Source organism: Corapipo altera, unplaced genomic scaffold (assembly GCF_003945725.1).
Source record: "Corapipo altera isolate COAL_440 unplaced genomic scaffold, ASM394572v1 67, whole genome shotgun sequence".
NCBI lineage: Eukaryota > Metazoa > Chordata > Aves > Passeriformes > Pipridae > Corapipo > Corapipo altera.
This window is the reverse complement of record NW_020884906.1, coordinates 5,377,190-5,394,378: the sequence shown is the minus strand read 5'-3', so window position 1 is coordinate 5,394,378 and position 17,189 is coordinate 5,377,190. Positions and strand designations below refer to the sequence as shown.

The following is a 17,189-nucleotide window of genomic DNA, read 5'->3' as shown; positions in this document are numbered from 1 at the left end:
AGATGGCAAAGTGCTACTGTATGACCCGCTGAAATACTTACTACGATAAGCCCTTTGCCACAAAACTAGTGTTTTGTTTTTTTTTTTTTTTTTTTTTTTGCCAGACCCAAAGTTTGGCGTTTTCTGCGAAGTTTCCTGAGGCAAAACCGCTCGGGGAGGGGGGGCGGAACCGAAGTGCCGCGGAACGGAGGTGCCGCCGCGCGTGTTTCCGGGACGGGGGAACGGCGGGACGGTGACACCGCGCGGCCAAGATGGAGGCGGTGACTGAGGGGAGCTGGGGGTCCCTCCCGGTGCCACTGAACCCGGGCGTGCTCCGGGCGCTGCGGGAGCTCCGCTTCCACCAAATGACCCCGGTGCAGGTGAGGGGCCGCTCCCGGCCGGCCCCGGCCCCGAGCTGCGGGCGCTCTGCCTCCACCAAATGACCGCGGTGCAGGTGAGGGGCCGCGCCCGCCGGCCCCGGGGAGGGAGGCCGGGCTGAGGGAGGAGGGGGTCAGATCCGCGGCCACAGCGCTCCCTGGCTCCTGTAGAAGTCGCACTCTTGGCTTTCTACCGGCTCTGCTCGGGTGATGTTCGCAGACGGCTCCGGTGTCTCCTGGAGGGATTTCGCCGCTGTGAGATTCCCCCCCCGTGACCGATTCACTCACTCATGAGATGCTTCTTTTTTCAGTCCGCGACCATCCCACTCTTCATGAGTAACAAGGATGTTGCTGCAGAGGCGGTGAGTGCTTTTCCTCGGCTTTGCTCTTGGCTGAGGAGCTGAGATCGGAGATCTCGGAGATCTGGCGCTGTTTCCCTTCTCGCAGGTGACGGGCAGTGGGAAAACCTTGGCGTTTGTGATTCCCATACTGGAAATTCTGCTCAGACGGGAGGAAAAGTTAAAGAAAATGCAGGTAGGGTCAGGTAGTTCAGTTATGAGTATATTTTTTATGATGTGCCAGTAGATATGAGGACTTCAGGAACAGTATCCATAAGGATGTGTACATACAGTGACTGTGCTCGGCTCTTTGGTGTAACAGTAACAATAAACTTGAAAATATATATTGGGATCCTTTCACTGCATTTTGATACAACTTGTCCTTTGACATGATCAAAACAGGGTTCTGAGCTGTTAGAAAAATGTCCTAAAATGTAGAATACACTGATATACTGCAAGTGAGGCTTTGAATGCTTTCCAGTATCCATTAACTCTGAATACATTTTAGTGAGCAGAGAACTTCACTGTTATGTGCTGTTAAATGCCATTATTAGGTACTGCTCTTTGAGCAGAGGTGTTTTGCACGTTGATAAAATGCTTCTTTCACAGATATTATCTATCATTTTATACACTTCTTGTATTTCCGTGGAAATAATAAAAACAATATTTCTGTTTTGTCTAAACTAGGATCAAAGTCATGGCTCATATTCACTTAGCTTCAAAGTGAGAATTTTGCCCAAATCTTTCTTCCAGTCTGTTATTTTCCATAAATCCCTGTTTTCCACGGGCAGGTTGGAGCCATAATTATCACACCAACGAGGGAACTGGCCATTCAAATCCATGAGGTGCTGTCACATTTCACAGAACACTTTCCCATGTTTAGGTGAGTGGACTTCAGCCTTTCCATGACCATAATTCCTTCTCTGTGCTCCTGTCATTCATGAACCAGCAAAACTTAAGGACCCAAATCTTTGTGTTTTATTGTTTCAGTCAGATTCTATTAATTGGTGGCAGGAACCCAATGGAAGATGTTGAAAAGTTTAAGGAACACGGGTGAGTGGTTTGTCAGGGATTTTTATCAGTGTCTCAGAGCTCTGGTTTTCTCCTTGTCAGGGATTTCAGACCAGGACTTTGATCCTGTTGCTGCTGAAATGTGATGGTGCTGCAAAAGTCTGTTGAGGGTGGCTGGGAAATTGTGGAGTCTTTGAGTAAGAAGACAGTGGGAAAGGATCTTATGTGACATCAGCACCATTTACCTGCTGTTTGGGTGAAGAACAGACCTGAAAACTGTCAGCACTGAATATTTCAGTTCTCATTAATTTCCTGAAAATATTTGGTGCTGATACTAATGATGAAGTTTTGAAGGAATCATATTTGCCACTGGCTTTTGTGTGGAGGCACCAAATATTCCAGAGATGCTGATTGTATCCTAGACTTTTATTGCCACGAGTGATCTGCTTTCACCTGGGAGTTTTTCTCCCATCCCAGTGTCAAAGGCCCTGCAATATGAATGCAGTTAGAAGTGACAAAGTGAGCTTGTTTTATTGAAGGATGCAGGGCAGGTCTGTGCTGGGACACCAATAACAGCAGGTCTCCCAGATTCCTTCCCTTGCCTCTCTCCCAAACAGTGGGAACATCATCGTGGCCACCCCGGGGCGCCTGGAGGATTTGTTCAGGAGAAAAGCAGATGGGCTGGATCTTGCAAGTTGTGTGAAGGCTCTTGATGTGTTGGTGTTGGATGAAGCAGACAGACTCCTAGATATGGGCTTTGAAGCCAGGTATTGAAATAATAAATTCTAATAATCCTAAAGTTTTTAATGAGTTTAAATGATTGATGGGAATGAGTGTGGCCTGCAATGGTTTGTTCTGTTTTGTCTTTTTTCTTTCTTTGCTCCATAAAGCAATTGCTAAGTGGGAAGAGAATCAGGAAAAGTGGATCCTTGATGAATACAGAGTTTAAAATTTCTTTTGTTCTCATGTATATTAACACATCTGTCTTTAAGATGTTTATTAACACATCTCTATTTAATGCTTGGTTAAGCATCATTATTCACACATCAGAATGGCTTAGAACACTTTAACAAATAAGCTTTGATCTCCCTTTTCTTTTTGTTTAAGTTAATTATTTCAATAGGAGTTTGGCATGTGATGATAAAACCTATTCTGCTTGTAAATTCCTGTAAACTCTTCCTTCAGTGATTAAACCTCTTTCTGAGGGGAGCCTGGGGACAGTTATATTTTCCATGTGCTTGCTTGCAGTTTAAATGCCATCCTGGACTTTTTGCCCAAGCAGAGAAGGACAGGTCTGTTCTCAGCTACTCAGACTCAGGAGGTGGAGAACCTGGTGAGAGCAGGGCTCCGGAATCCCGTCCGGATCTCGGTGAAGGAGAAGGGAGTGGCAGCAACCAACACCCAGAAAACTCCCACACGCCTGGAGAACTATTACATGGTGGGAACCTGGGCTTTGAGAGAGCTTCTTGTTCCCTCTCCTTTTTTCCTGGTTCTGTCAATAAGTTTTTAAGTCTTAGGATCACGTTAATGGAAGAACCAGAAGTCCGTTTTCTTACTTTTCTCTTTTTCTCTTGAATTGTTTAGATCTGCAAAGCAGATGAAAAATTTAATCAGTTGGTGCATTTTCTTCGGCAGCACAAACAGGAAAAACATCTGGTCTTCTTTAGGTAATTTTGTTGGTGTTTCATTGTGAAAACAGTTTTATTAATAGTGTTTTATTAAATTCCAAACCTGCCTTGTGTTGCCAAGGATACAGCTTTTTCAAAGTGATTTATTTTGAGAGCTGTCTTGTAGAATATGGTGCCTAAAAAGAGATTAATCATTTCTTCATGTGAGAATTGTGTTGAATGTTACTAAGCAAAACAGAAATTTTATATGCAATTTTCAAGTAAGACATTATACATGATTATATGTAATTTATACAAATTATGTGCATGGTTATATAAAAATGGTCAATAGTGTATATTTTTGAAACATTTCAGACCACTCGAGTTTGACTGTATAAACCAGATTACAAATGCAGCGTAATCTTTTGACTTAATGCCTGTTTTTATCACCACAGCACGTGTGCCTGTGTGGAATACTATGGGAAGGCTTTGGAATCCTTGATTAAACAAGTGAAAATAATGAGCATTCATGGGAAAATGAAGCACAAGCGTAACAAGATCTTTACTGAGTTTCGGAAGCTCCCGGGGTAAGAACTGGGGCTGAACCAGCCAAAAGCCAGAGCAGTGAGGGGCATTTTGGTGATTTTGTCTGACTATTGTCCTGCTACTTGAGCAGGGAAGAACAGCTGAGGAGGAGGATGCTACAGGCTGGTTCTGAGTGTATTTATAATATCACAGAGTGGGAACCAGAGCAAAACCCCAGGATATTGTTTTTGCAGCGTTTGAACAAGAATGTGGTAACAAAAAGCTGTAACTTTACTGCAGAAAAGTGTTCTTTGGCAGCTCTGCAGGATGTTAAGAGACTCTTGCCTCATTAGCTGTCATTATTTATTGCGTGGGACCTGAGCTTTGGCATTTTATATTATGAGAAAATTAATTACCAGCAGATTGGAAGAACACCTGTTTAAAAGACCAGCATTTAAAAGACCAATTTTGATGTGCTAAAATTGTCACTCCCTTTAAGTTTTTTATTGAAACATTTGTAATAGTACATTCAGCTGTGGTTGATGCAATGCTGATTTAGAATTTGAATATGTAATAGGGAATTGGTTTTTCTTAGAAATGTAATATAAATCACAATAATTTTCATAATTTTATGTGGAATTTTAGTTGGTGGAAGCTGCAGTTACCTTATATTTTGTCTCTTTTAAATGCCCAAATGTTTCTAATGTTCTGTCCCCCCCCTGTCCAGTGAAGATGCAGAACACACAGCTGGGGGGGCTGGCTCTCCTCAAAATGAGTTTAATGAAAATACACTTTTCCTCCTTCCCAGGGGCATTTTGGTTTGCACAGATGTGATGGCCCGTGGCATTGACATCCCAGAAGTGCACTGGGTTTTGCAGTATGACCCCCCCAGCAGTGCAAGGTACAGTTCCATGTCGTAAGAACCTTTTCTGTCCATGTGATCACGTTCTTGTGCTGTTCAGATATAAACCAGGAACCAGAATTGCAGAAAACACATTTAATCACTGCCTGGAAATCTGGGTGAAAACAAAATGATGCAGGAACAAGAAAGGCTGATACATTGCTGTAACTGCTGTAGATTGAAATGACTTTGTGTTGTGTGTGTGTAAGATGGGTGGTCACCACTTCCAGCTCTGTGAAGAGGTGGCTCTGGGAAAGGCTTAATGTGAGAATATCAGAGAAATAGTGAGAGGTGACACGCTGGGGGGTGAAGAACAGAGAGTGGGGACAGAGTTCTTGGAGGAATGGTACATTGAAAGCTCACAGGAAAGGAGCTTTTCCACGTCTTTTAACTTTTGTTGTCATAATTCTTGCTACAACTTGCTTAACTATCACCCCAAAACAGACACCCCTTGCTGTAGCCTAACGCTTGAGTGGGGCTGCCACCCTTCTTTGTGGGACAATTCTTTTACTAATTCCCGTTGGTTTAGTTCAAAAGTACAGAACAGTATATTTTCCATTCCACATCCCCAGGCCCTTTTTGCTGGCTGTCTATAACACTTTAAAATCAGACTGACTGTCCTGTTGAGTTGCCTGTGTTGGGTTGTTGCAGTGCCTTCGTGCATCGCTGCGGTCGGACCGCGCGGATCGGCAACGTCGGCAGCGCACTCGTGTTTTTGCTTCCCATGGAAGAATCTTACGTTAACTTTCTCTCCATCAACCAAAAGGTTCGTGGACTTTTATTCTACCCCAAAGCAGGAGAGAACAAGGGGACAGGCTGATAGGAAGCCTACTGAGTTTGGAAGAGGAACATGTGGGCAGTGAGCGAGGAAAGGCTTTTTGTCCCTAAGGGTGTAAATTGTGCGTTTCCAGAAGGGCAGTGCTGGCCTACCCTCCTGCCCCAGCCCTGCCACCACCAGCTGACACACTGCACCCTCTGTGCTGTCCATTTTTAACTCTTTTCCCATGCCTGCTCCTGCATTTGTGTAATTGTATAAATTCTCTAGACCTGCTAATGAGATCAAAGCTTGATAAGGCGCAAGATGATGTTGCCTCTCCACAGCTGTTGTGTGGGGCTGATGGTCAGCTCTTGTGTTGGAATGACCAAGGGGAAAGGGGCTCAAAGCTCACTGAGGATTAACTGGGCAGGAAGTGTGTGTTTGAGGTTTCACAGTGCATTTGACACCATTTAGCTGAACTTTTCCTTTGGTTTTGTTGTTTATTTTCTGGTTCTCAGTGTCCCATGCAGGAAATGAAGCCACAGACCAATGTGTTGGATCTTCTTCCCAAACTGAAGTCCATGGCCCTGGCTGACAGGGCAGTGTTTGAGAAAGGGATGAAAGCCTTTGTGTCTTATGTCCAGGCTTATGCCAAACATGAATGCAATCTGATCTTCCGGATAAAAGGTAATTCCCAGCAGGGCTAGTGTCTTCTACTGTTCTTTTCAGAAGATGGGACTTGGTTTGGGAAAAAACCCCAGGGTATTATTGTCCCCAAGCTTCAACTACTGATTCTGAATCTCAGATTCACTTTCTACAACATCAAATTTTGACAGAACTCCTATTTTTTCAAGCAGCTTGTTTCAAGAGAAAACATTTAATTATGGAGTTCGACCAAACCGATATAAGTATAAATAAAAGTGACTTAGTATTGTTGCTGGTGTTAATTTTAGGGTTTTTTTTCTTTCTCAGTTAAATGAACTTTTTATTCAGCAGGAAACTGACTTTATAATCTTTGTTTCAGCAGATCTGGATTTTGCCAGTCTTGCCAGAGGTTTTGCATTGTTAAAAATGCCAAAGATGCCTGAACTAAGAGGAAAATGTTTTCCAGACTTTACTCCAGTTACTGTGAATACAGACTCCATTTCATTTAAGGATAAAAATAGAGAAAAGCAGAGACAAAAGAAATTAGAACAACAGAGAAAAGAGAGAGAAGAAAATGAAGGGAAAAAGAAATTCATAAAGAACAAAGCCTGGTCAAAGCAGAAAGCCAAGAGGGAGAAGAAAAAGAAAGTAACAGCTAAAAGGAAGCATGAGGAGGTAACTGTCCATTCTGTTAAAATGCAAATGATTATGGTTTCAAATGGCAGAGTGCCCTGGGATTTTAGTGTGGTGGAACTGATGGCTGTAAAGTAACTTTTTAGGACCTTGACAGGCAAATCTTAACAAAAAAAATTACAGAGAAGCTTTTTAAAGCCAAACACTAAACCAGTTTCTCAGCACTTATGCTGGTTATTAGTGCTGCCAGCAGACATAGCAGGGATTTTTATTTCTCTGGAGTCCTGCAGGAGAGCCTGATGGTGGACAGGGCTTGATTTTTCCTTGCTTTTGTTAATTTTCAACAAGTGTAGTTGAGAGTTACAGAGTCTCCTGGGTAGGAATTGAGTAATATTTCCTGCTTGGATACTCCTGGCAAAATCCAAGTTGTAATCTGCTCACTTTCAGCTGTATAGAATGAAAACTTTCTGGTGAAGTGTTTAATTTGTTGTTTTCAACTGCCAACAGGGCTCTGATATCGAAGATGAGGATATGGAAGAGCTGCTGAATGACACCAGACTCTTGAAAAGACTAAAAAAGGGGAAAATTAGTGAAGAAGAGTTTGAGAAGAAACTAACGGGCAGCCAGAGGAGACTCAAAGCAGAAGCTGTTGCTGACACAGAGTCTGAAGGCTGACAGTTACTCTTTTACATTAAAATACTGCTTATTTCAATAAATCTGGATTTTTATAAAAAATGATGGGGAGACCTGGCATCCAGAAAGACACACATCCCACAGCTCAGTAACAGCACACCTCAGAACAAGTCTGAATACACCATAAGGTACTTTAATTTATAGTATCAAAACATTCCACCCATCTTTAAAATAATTTACTTTAGGTCTTTAGAAGCTGTAGTAACTTCTGGAATTTTTTCAAGAGTGGTCCATAATTACATTAATCCTTATGATGTTGTTTCCTTGCCACGTTCCTATAACTTGTATCATCTTCCAAGTCCTACAGCCCTGATGGTCACTGAAGATGATACATCCTGTGCAGGGAGTCCTGTGTGCTACAGGTAGAGTTTGATGAGTTCATCACTGACAGCTGAGGGAGTTAACACACCCAGGTCTGTGAACAGCAGCGTGATGAGTGATGGGGATGTGTAGTCAATCCAGGGATGCTCCTCTGTGAGATTCTGGCCTGTTTTCAGAGTGTCTGCTTTGTACTAGAAGGAAACAGAGACAACCAGTTATTACACAACTGCAAGTTAAATCCTCTTTTGGGCAAGAGTGGTACTGCAGCCTTGAGCAGATGTTTGTGGTAAAACTGAAGGAAGTCAAGTGCAGAGACTGGTGCCACCTTGGTCTCAGCTGCTTTATCTTCTGTAAAAAGTACAATTTGTAGTTCTAAAGTGTATTGGTTTAACTGTTCCTTACTCTCAGCTGCTCCTGCACCCCAAAGGAACTGCTTTAGGAACTAAATATTAGTATTAAGACAAATTATGGCTGTTTGGCACATGACTGTACAGTGGAGCTGCTCCATAACGTGCCACAGCACAGAGATCCAGATCAATGTGCTTAGAGGAAAATGTTTCACAGACACACAAGTGTGCACCTTAGCTGGGTAAGGTGGAATTAGAATTTCTCTTACCTTAAACCTGTCAGGGACATCCTGCTGATTTAGAGGGAAAAGTCTTACGAACTTGAAACTTTCTGCTACCACATAAAATGGCTTATTCTGGGCTTTGGCACACACAGCAATTTGATTAGTGCCAATCTGTGGAGACAAATGGAAAACAACATTGCAGACTCAGTGCTTGCATGACATAATATTGCCCAGTTTCCAACAACAAAGAGACATTTACTGGAAAACATTCAAATAGAAGAATCTTTTCAAAAAGCCTTAAACTTTTCAAAGGAACCAAACTTTAAAAGTCCAGAATTTAGAGAATGATGGAAGAAACTCAGGATTACCTTGTTGATAATGCCTCCACTTTCAACCACACCTTCAGCACCAACCAACACCAGGTCCACCTTCTCCATAATGTAGCTGTTCAAAGAGGGGGAAAAAATCTGAGGCTTACTGGGTAACATGGCAAATGATTTGCTGAACAGAACAGAAATGAGTAACTCAAGCAAGCTTTCACTTTTCTGCACTAGTTCCACCTCTTGTAAGTCCATGTGCTGTTATATTCCAGGTGCCTTGGAGGCAGCATCTTGGGCATTTTGAACTTCTTGAGGTTCAGATTTATTATAGTTCTTTCTTTTCCCATGTTTTGAACTTGTACTAAGCAGTGGCAGTTTAGCAAATACCTTAAAACCTCCAAAATGATATCACTTATGGAAATTAGGAAAAAAATAGCCTCTTTGTATAGAACCTCAGTTCTTTTTACAGATCTCCATGAGTTCTACACTTAGGTCTGACTCCTCCTTTCATTCTAACATGCAAAATCAAATACTTGTCTTGTAACAGACACATTCTCCTAATTGTGCACCTAAAGGTGTAACTTGTTTAGCCTGTTTGATGACTATGACAAACTAAGTAATAACCTCTGGAGTTTGAAAAAGCTTCTAGAAAACTAATGTGTAAAACTTAAAATACAACTGTGATGAAAAATATTAAGATTTACGATCAGATTTACCCAACTGCAGCATCCAGAATCACAGTCACGGGAATGTTCAGCTTCCTCAGGGCTTTTGCCATTTTTTGCCTGTTAAAGAAAACATGTTTGAACCTTAAAAATCTTTTCTTTAAAGACAATGATAGGAAAATATTGTCTGAAAGACTGAAACCCGTGACCGTCCATGTTCTGTTTCTTGTAGAACAGAAAATAAGTTATTGTATAGAAATTGAAGTAATTGTTAGTGTGGTGTTTTGTTAGTGCTGTGTATTATCCAGTGAGCAGGGTTTACTCTTTCACTTATGCAACAAAATATGCTCTCTGAAGTAATTACTTTATTTGGCATCTTCAAATGACATTGTTACCTATACATTTCACTATGCTATGAACAGGATAATCCTGATTATTTTGCCCTATTTTTGAAGGAGAAAATTAGAAATCGGTTGTCTCCCATCTCCCAGGGGTAAAACAGTTGCCTGGCACTGGCTGAAAGTTTGTAAACGTTTGAGGAAAACCTGGATAACACTAATTAGAATATTTAGTATGGGAAGTTAAATACCAATACTGTTTAGGTTTTTTTCCACTTGTCCAGAATAATGTGGTATTAGTGACAGCTGCCATTTAAAATGCTGCAACCAAGCCTAGCAGCTTTGGTAGGCTAGATGGTAGCTGTAACTTACCCTGTTAACCAAGATAAAAACCAAATTAATGAGTACTTGCCCTGCTTGATCTGGCTGTGACTCAGTAACATAAACACTGAATCGCTTCTTTGCCTCCACAGCTGCTTCCAGCACCCTGAGGACCACCCTGGAGTAGGCATGGGTCAGGATTCGCTGCCAAAACAAAGGAAATTCAGCCCTTTTTGCTGAGCTTTGGGAAACCTTTACTTTTGTTAACAGTGCTATGGCTTGTCATGCAGAAGTTAGAACAGGAGTGACCCTCCCTGCCAGGCCCTACTCACAGCACCATCTCTGATGAACGGGTGGCACAGCTTGGCGATTTTGTTCCTCGAGAGAGACACTTTCCTCAGGAAGATCTCCCCACGCTCGATCATGATTTCTTTGCACTTGGAGTAGTCCTGGAAGACGGAGGGATGCCCGGTGAGGCGGGAGGGTCCCCCGGCACAGCGGGGCCGAGCAGGGGGGCCCGTACCGAGTACTCCAGGGACGTGAGGCTGATGAAGCGCAGGAACAGCTCCCCGCCGGAGGACACGGCCACCGAGGAGTCCACCCGGGACAGCGTGTCGATGGCGTCCCGCAGGCTGTTCCGCAGGCCCTGGATGGTCTCCCCTGGGGACAGGCAGGGTCAGGGGCTGGCCCCGGGGACACCCGGGGTGCAGCGGGGAGGGGACCCGGGCCCACCTCGGTCCTGCTTGAGGAAGCCCAGCAGGGCGCGGATGGCGGCCACGGCCGAGGCGACATCGGGGTCGTCCCTCAGCTGTGCCCGGAAGGTCTCGATCAAGGCTGGAAGACAACGGGGCGCGTTGGCCCGGCCCGGCCCGGCCCCCTTGGTACCGTCCGTGCCCACCGCCCCCCGATATCCCCCCGGTACCGTCCGTGCCCATCGCCCCCCGATATCCCCCCGGTACCGTCCGTGCCCATCGCCCCCCGGTACCCCCCCGGTACCGTCCGTGTCCATCGCCCCCCGATCGCCCCCCGATATCCCCCCGGTACCGTCCGTGCCCATCGCCCCCCGATATCCCCCCGGTACCGTCCGTGCCCATCACTCCCCGATATCCCCCCGGTACCGTCCGTGCTCATCGCTCCCCGCTCCGCTCCTCCCGCCGCACCGGGGCGTGGGCAGGGCCGGGGCGCCCGCGGATGACGGAGCGCGGGGACGGAGCGTCATCTGAGGCCGCCGGGAGCAGCTGCTTCTCCCGACCGGCGAGATGAGCGCGGGTGAGGCGGCGGGTTCGGGGGTACCGCGTTCAGGGTCTGAGGGTGCCGCGGCGGGGTCCGGGAGGTGCCGGGAGCGGGGCTCGGGTTCCTCGTGGAGGAGGCAGAGGCCGGAGCGGGGCTCTCGGGCTCGGCTCTGCCGCCTGGACTGGGCTCCTCTGCCCCGGGCCCCGAGTGACGCTGCTGTGTCGGTCCCTTTGCAGAGGACGAGCTGAGCCTGCTGGTCATCGTCATCGACACCAACCCCATCTGGTGGGGGAAGAGGGCGCTGGGAGAGGCGGAGGTACGGCCCTGGTGCTGCCCCTGGCCATTGCTGAGGGGAACGGTGTCATTTTTTTTAATCGTTAGTAAGTAGGCAAGAGATAGGATTAGTCTTTGACTTCTGAGCTATCCTAACGTTGTCTGCTAAAGCGGGTATGATGGATATCAGAACACTCTTTTTTTTAACTGCAGTTATTTCACAGATTTCTTCTGAGTTGCTTCTCTGTAACTGTTATTGTGCTGTATCTGCTGTTTTCTTTTCCAGCAGTTCACCCTGTCGAAATGCATCGATGCAGTGATGGTGCTGGGAAATTCCCACTTGTTCATGAATCGCACCAACAAACTCGCTGTGATAGCAAGTCACACACAGGAAAGGTAGAGCTGCTTCTTAACAGTGTAAAGGTTTCAAGTGCGCTTTCCTATATCTGTCTTCTGATTTTCTTACTGGCTTGAAATGTATAATTGAAACCAAGTTAACTTGTGTAATATATCACTGTCTTAAAAGAAGATATAAGCTAAAAAATTGTGGGAAATAAATAATCTTTGTGCCTTACAAAGGAACAAAAAGGCTTATAAAACAGAAGGGAGGTTTAAATAGACTTAAAGATATACAGAGAGAGAGAGAATTGTAGAGGTGCATCAAGTGGAACAGTGCCAGTGGCAGAAGTTTCCTGTTTAGTGGATATTTTCCCTGCAGATATTTGTGAGTCTTGGGGTCTCCCCGAAGTGCAGCCATAGTATCTGTTTGCCAGTTCTCTTAAGAGATGTCTTCAAAGGAGGGAGCTGAATTTGGGGTTTACTCAGGTTTGAGTTTGAAGGTCACCTACGTTAGGTAGTCTCTTTAATGTCTAAAGTATTAAAAGTATTTGAAATTATACTTCAGAGTATTGCTATCTGCAGCTAATTAATTTATGAAAGTTTTTTTTACAAGGTTTAAAGGCAAAATGTGAATACTTCACTTTTCCTCTGTTTTAGCCGTTTCCTGTACCCTGGGAAGCGTTGGGCTTCTGCAGATCCCTTCGGAGATGGAGGCAGTTCCATGGAATCTAATTGCTCTGGCAGCAAGGATGGAAAATATGAATTATTGACAGCAATAAATGATGCAATTGCAGAAGAGATTAAAGACCTCATGACAAAAAGTAAGGAGAAGAAAATTCTAGGTTTAATATGCAGAATTGCAAAATACTTGGACTCTCAAAGAGTTTTAGGAATTTCCTCTCTTTTCATCATGTGAATTTTAATGTGTTTAAAGTAGATGAATTTATTATGCTTGACACTTCAGGTTTCTGCTTTAATACTATTTGCCAAAGATAAAACTTGGAGTATTTGGTGTGGACAGTTTCAACAACTGTTTTTTATATCTAAAAGTAACTTTTGCAACTTTTCTTGTATTGCAGCTGAGATGAAAGGCCAGCAAACAGAAACCCTGCTAGCAGGATCACTTGCTAAAGCACTTTGTTGTATCCTTTTGATCACAGAATCTTCAAAGCCTTTATGTGTTTTTAAGACTTTTTCTCGTAATAGTAATTAAGTTTTACTATTTGTTTTCTCTTATAATATTAAACACTGAAAGGTTTGCTTAATAACTGGGAGTTGTGCTTATTAGATGTGTGTTGGCCAAGGTGGTGAATATGTGGTATGGATCCTGGAGTTATTTCCAAGACTGGAATGTAGATTCCTTAATGTCAGCTAATGTAGACATCAACAAGATGAGCAAAGAGGTGAAAGGTAACACCTTCTCCTGTTTGCAATCCTTGAATAAATATTTGAACCTGAAGGATAAATGTAAATCCATATGCACACACAGATATGCATATGTTTTTATACACTCCCATTTCCAAAATTGGTAGTAATTGTACAGGTTTTATTCTGATCATTTGAAGTTGCCCAGTTTAAAGTAGGTGTGGGTGACAATCAGGAGTAAAGGACTTGAACAGCAGTCCATGTTCTTATGCAGATTTTCTGATGCATTCGAGTAAAACTGGAACAGGGATCTCCTTTGAGGTTGAGAGGAATTAATCCACGGATACTTGTGATTGGGACTAGACAACATTTTCATATATATATTTTATCTGACCTCTTAGATCTAACATGGAAGAGGTTCAATATCTAACTGAGATTACATAATTAAAAGGGCAAACTATGGTGGTACAACCAATGTGCTGATGCATTTCTCTTTCTTTCTTTTTAATACTTAGCCAATCAAGAAATGAAATCAAGGATTTTGGTAAGAACTTTTGCTGTCAGTTTTCTTTTGGTTCTCAAATCCAGTGATATATGTAGGCTAACAAGTCTGAGTTGTTTTATTTAGGTCATAAAAGCTGCAGAAGACAGCACGTTGCAATATATGAATTTCATGAATGTGATCTTTGCAGCGCAGAAACAGGTGAAGCTGCTTTTCTTTAAATTTATATTGTCTTTTATTAATGTGCAAAGATGACAAATCAGTTCATTTCTCTTATGATTACTTTCTGATCAAGTGAAAGAGCTTTCCTGTGGCTGTGGTGGCCCTGCATCTGCAAAAGCAGGTGCATTTCTATGTGGGGTGCATGTGTAGTGGAAAAAAGTCATGTCAGGAACACTGGTGGGGCTATGTTGGTCCTGGCTGAATTTGGTTTTCATGCATTTCCTGTCTTTCCTTGCAGAGTATTTTGGTTGATGCCTGTGTCCTGGACTCTGATTCAGGTCTTCTACAACAGGTACAGACTTCCTGTTCTTATTTGCTGTTTGTATTAATTCATAGATACTTGATGCCAGATAGTTCAACATGTTCTTCTGCTCTTTTCCTTCCGTTAAGGAAGAGTGGGTGTGGAAATATGTTCAGTGGATCTGACAGTTCTGTCATGCAGGCCTTGTGCAGTACAAGGACATTTTAAATATCCTGTTAATGTCATAAAACAACAACCTGATCATTCTCTCTGCTTTGCAGGCCTGTGACATTACAGGTGGCATATATTTGAAAGTGCCCCACATGCCCTCCCTCCTGCAATATTTGTTGGTAAGTCATTGAAAAAACACCTGAGGGTTTTTCCTGTGTGAGATGTGAAATATCACTGATAAAAAGATACAGCAGTACCAGTCCAATTCACAAAGTATTTTTCTCCTTCCCTGCAGTGGGTATTTCTCCCTGACCAAGAGCAGAGATCACAGCTGGTCCTCCCACCTCCTGTTCATGTTGACTACAGAGCTGCGTGTTTCTGTCATCGGAACCTCATTGAAATTGGTTATGTGTGCTCTGTGTGCTTGTCAAGTGAGTTTATGAATATTTAAGAGTCTGATTTCTTCCGTTCAAATGACCTATTTTAGTGAAAGCCAATTCTTTTCTTTTCCAGTATTCTGCAACTTCAGTCCTATTTGCAGTACCTGCGAGTAAGTGTTTGTTCTTTGTATTTCAGGGCTGGGTGTGGAAATATGTTCAGTGTAGCTGACAGTTCCTTTTTTATGTTTTTTTTTTTTCAGGACTGCTTTCAAAATATCATTGCCACCTGTCATGAAAGCAAAGAAGAAGAAATTAAAGTTAGCTGCGTAACAACATTATGTAAATACATCATTACCTCCTCCAGTAATTCCATGAAATGGAACCTACTTGAGAAATTGCTGGCACTTTTTATTGGGTATGAAAGAGAACTGGATGAAGTGCTATTCCTTTTTTGTTAGGGGATAAATATTTAAACGAGATGTCTTCTATGCAGCCCTTTAAGTAACGAATCACTGTATTACCATGTAACCTGTGCTGTTTTCCCTACTAATTCTGAACTGTACGAGGAACCAGAAGTTACGTCCTGTAAGGAGACACAGCCTGTGAAGTTGGAGGTATTCTGGCCACTGCAAAGTTTTCCACCTTTCAGTTGTTTTCAAAGACAAGAAAGCTGTGGTTCTTTTTGTTGTTGTAAAGTTCAGAATGACCAGTTCTAGTGTGTAGGATCAGAACTTTAGCATTATGTTGTTCAGGGACTTCAGCTCCTTGCTAGCAATTTTTGGACTAAAACAGCATCAATTTCTAAAGAAATGAGCCAACATTTTCAAGGTGGTTTGGGAGCCACTTGAATAAAAAGGTGCTAATTGCCCTACATGTGCACTCACATGTATCTGTATTCCTTTGACTGTATTGTCCTTGTGGTACTTCTTTCTCAATTTGATATATCTTCATTTGTGAATAAAAAGGCCTTTCTTTGTTTGAAATAACACCAATAAATGCAGATTAACTGCCCAGTCTTTAAGATTGTATTTTGAAACTGGAAAACAAAAAATGTAGTTGTAATATGACAGCAGGCACACTTCTTTTTTTAGTATGTGAGTTTACATCTGGCATTTGACAAGAACAATTCTAAACAAACTATCCCTATCTAAAAAGTAACTCTATAGTTTGGAGGTTTAGCCTGTTTTAGTAACTGCCATTCTCCTGAAAGGAATACAGAGAGGAATTGTTTCCTGCGTAGAAAAGGACTAATTTTTTTCTTCCTAATGTCTACACAAGAATTTGTCATGTCTTGATATCAGGTTTTGTCACTGTAACAGCTTTAGTGCCAGTTTTTTCCAGGCTTACCAGAGTACAAGGCGAGCTTTTTTGATTGCCAAAAGCCATTTTGTGTGAAGGCTGTATTTATAATTTACTTTGTATAAAACTTTTGTAATAAAAACTGTTTCTTTTGCAAGCGTGGCCAGATATTGCTTTAATGACATATTTAAGGGTGAGCTACATGGCTTTCTTGGATTTTTCTTGTGTGACTGTAATGGTGTGATGTGACACTGGGTGGTGTCAAAACTTTTATCTATTTTTATACATTTTAACAATACAGGAATTAGAGTTCAATGGCTGCAAGTTACATAGTTCTCTTATTAATTAATATTCTGTCTTCTGTTGGTTAATGATTCTCTTGCTTCTCATGCTAATTAGTGCTATGCTCAGTTTTTTTCTTCCTTTGGGTTGGGGGGTTTCTTGGGTTCGTGTTTGCAGATCTGACTCTGCCAGAATTAACTTTTACCCAGCTGGAGCTGATTCCAGCACAGTTGCTCACTTGGGCTTATTAGTTTCTTCCTTACCTTGGGAGTTCCTCCAGCTGTCCCTGTGAGCCGCAAATTCTGCACTGTGCCCACTGTCAGTGGTACATCCTTCCTCCCAGGTTTTGTTGACCTCCCCCAGGCCTGAGATCATTGATGCACAGTCAAACCCTAAACTTTAAAAAGGCAATTCTACCAACAAGTAACTTGTTTTTCTAATACGTGGACACCACGTAGAGCTTGCTAACATAAGGCTGCCTGTTTCACGGATTAAATCTCCCTTCTTGCTGATTAGGCTTGAAAGTATACAAAGACCAGACATCAAAGAACATGGAGAGCAGCCAGGCGGAAAGGGACCTGGGGGTGCTGATTGACAGGAGGCTGAACATGAGCCAGCAGTGTGCCCAGGTGGCCAAGAAGGCCAATGGCATCCTGGCCTGCATCAAGAACAGTGTGGCCAGCAGGAGCAGGGAAGTGATCCTTCCCCTGTACTCTGCATTGGTGAGGCCACACCTTGAGTATTGTGTTCAGCTCTGGGCCCCTCAGTTCAGGAAGGATATTGAGGTGCTGGAGCAGGTCCAGAGAAGAGCAACGAGGCTGGTGAAGGGACTGGAGCACAAGTCCTATGAGGAGAGGCTGAGGGAGCTGGGGTTGTTCAG

General features: G+C 43.2%; 3 protein-coding genes across 5 annotated transcripts; 2 read left to right on the top strand and 1 right to left on the bottom strand.

Annotated features, from left to right (window-relative positions):
• The first annotated feature begins 236 nt into the window (after positions 1-236).
• DDX55 (DEAD-box helicase 55) lies at positions 237-7,512 on the top strand. 2 transcript variants are annotated; one of them, XM_027652141.1, is made up of 14 exons: positions 237-359; positions 668-718; positions 804-890; positions 1,486-1,577; positions 1,685-1,747; positions 2,323-2,472; positions 2,954-3,143; positions 3,341-3,372; positions 3,768-3,899; positions 4,646-4,738; positions 5,390-5,504; positions 6,014-6,182; positions 6,523-6,815; positions 7,281-7,512. In XM_027652141.1, exons 1-14 carry the CDS (start codon positions 252-254, stop codon positions 7,446-7,448), a joined length of 1,743 nt encoding a protein of 580 aa, XP_027507942.1. In that variant the 5' UTR covers positions 237-251; the 3' UTR covers positions 7,449-7,512. The 2 variants fall into 2 exon arrangements, with proteins under 2 accessions (XP_027507942.1, XP_027507941.1); XM_027652140.1 differs by having other exon boundaries at positions 3,290-3,372.
• A 65-nt stretch (positions 7,513-7,577) lies between these two features.
• On the bottom strand, positions 7,578-11,202 carry EIF2B1 (eukaryotic translation initiation factor 2B subunit alpha). Its single transcript, XM_027652145.1, has 9 exons — positions 11,121-11,202; positions 10,735-10,836; positions 10,526-10,662; positions 10,335-10,451; positions 10,094-10,206; positions 9,395-9,463; positions 8,727-8,802; positions 8,404-8,529; positions 7,578-7,978 (listed from the first exon to the last, which is right to left on the bottom strand). The coding sequence occupies exons 1-9, from the start codon at positions 11,131-11,133 to the stop codon at positions 7,823-7,825; spliced, it is 909 nt and encodes a 302-aa protein (XP_027507946.1). The 5' UTR covers positions 11,134-11,202; the 3' UTR covers positions 7,578-7,822.
• GTF2H3 (general transcription factor IIH subunit 3) lies at positions 11,160-16,184 on the top strand. 2 transcript variants are annotated; one of them, XM_027652144.1, is made up of 13 exons: positions 11,160-11,271; positions 11,472-11,551; positions 11,798-11,904; positions 12,505-12,668; positions 12,927-12,989; positions 13,228-13,257; positions 13,728-13,756; positions 13,841-13,915; positions 14,175-14,228; positions 14,459-14,527; positions 14,644-14,779; positions 14,862-14,898; positions 14,989-16,184. In XM_027652144.1, the coding sequence occupies exons 1-13, from the start codon at positions 11,262-11,264 to the stop codon at positions 15,056-15,058; spliced, it is 924 nt and encodes a 307-aa protein (XP_027507945.1). In that variant the 5' UTR covers positions 11,160-11,261; the 3' UTR covers positions 15,059-16,184. The 2 variants fall into 2 exon arrangements, with proteins under 2 accessions (XP_027507945.1, XP_027507944.1); XM_027652143.1 differs by having other exon boundaries at positions 11,795-11,904.
• The last annotated feature ends 1,005 nt before the right edge of the window (positions 16,185-17,189 follow it).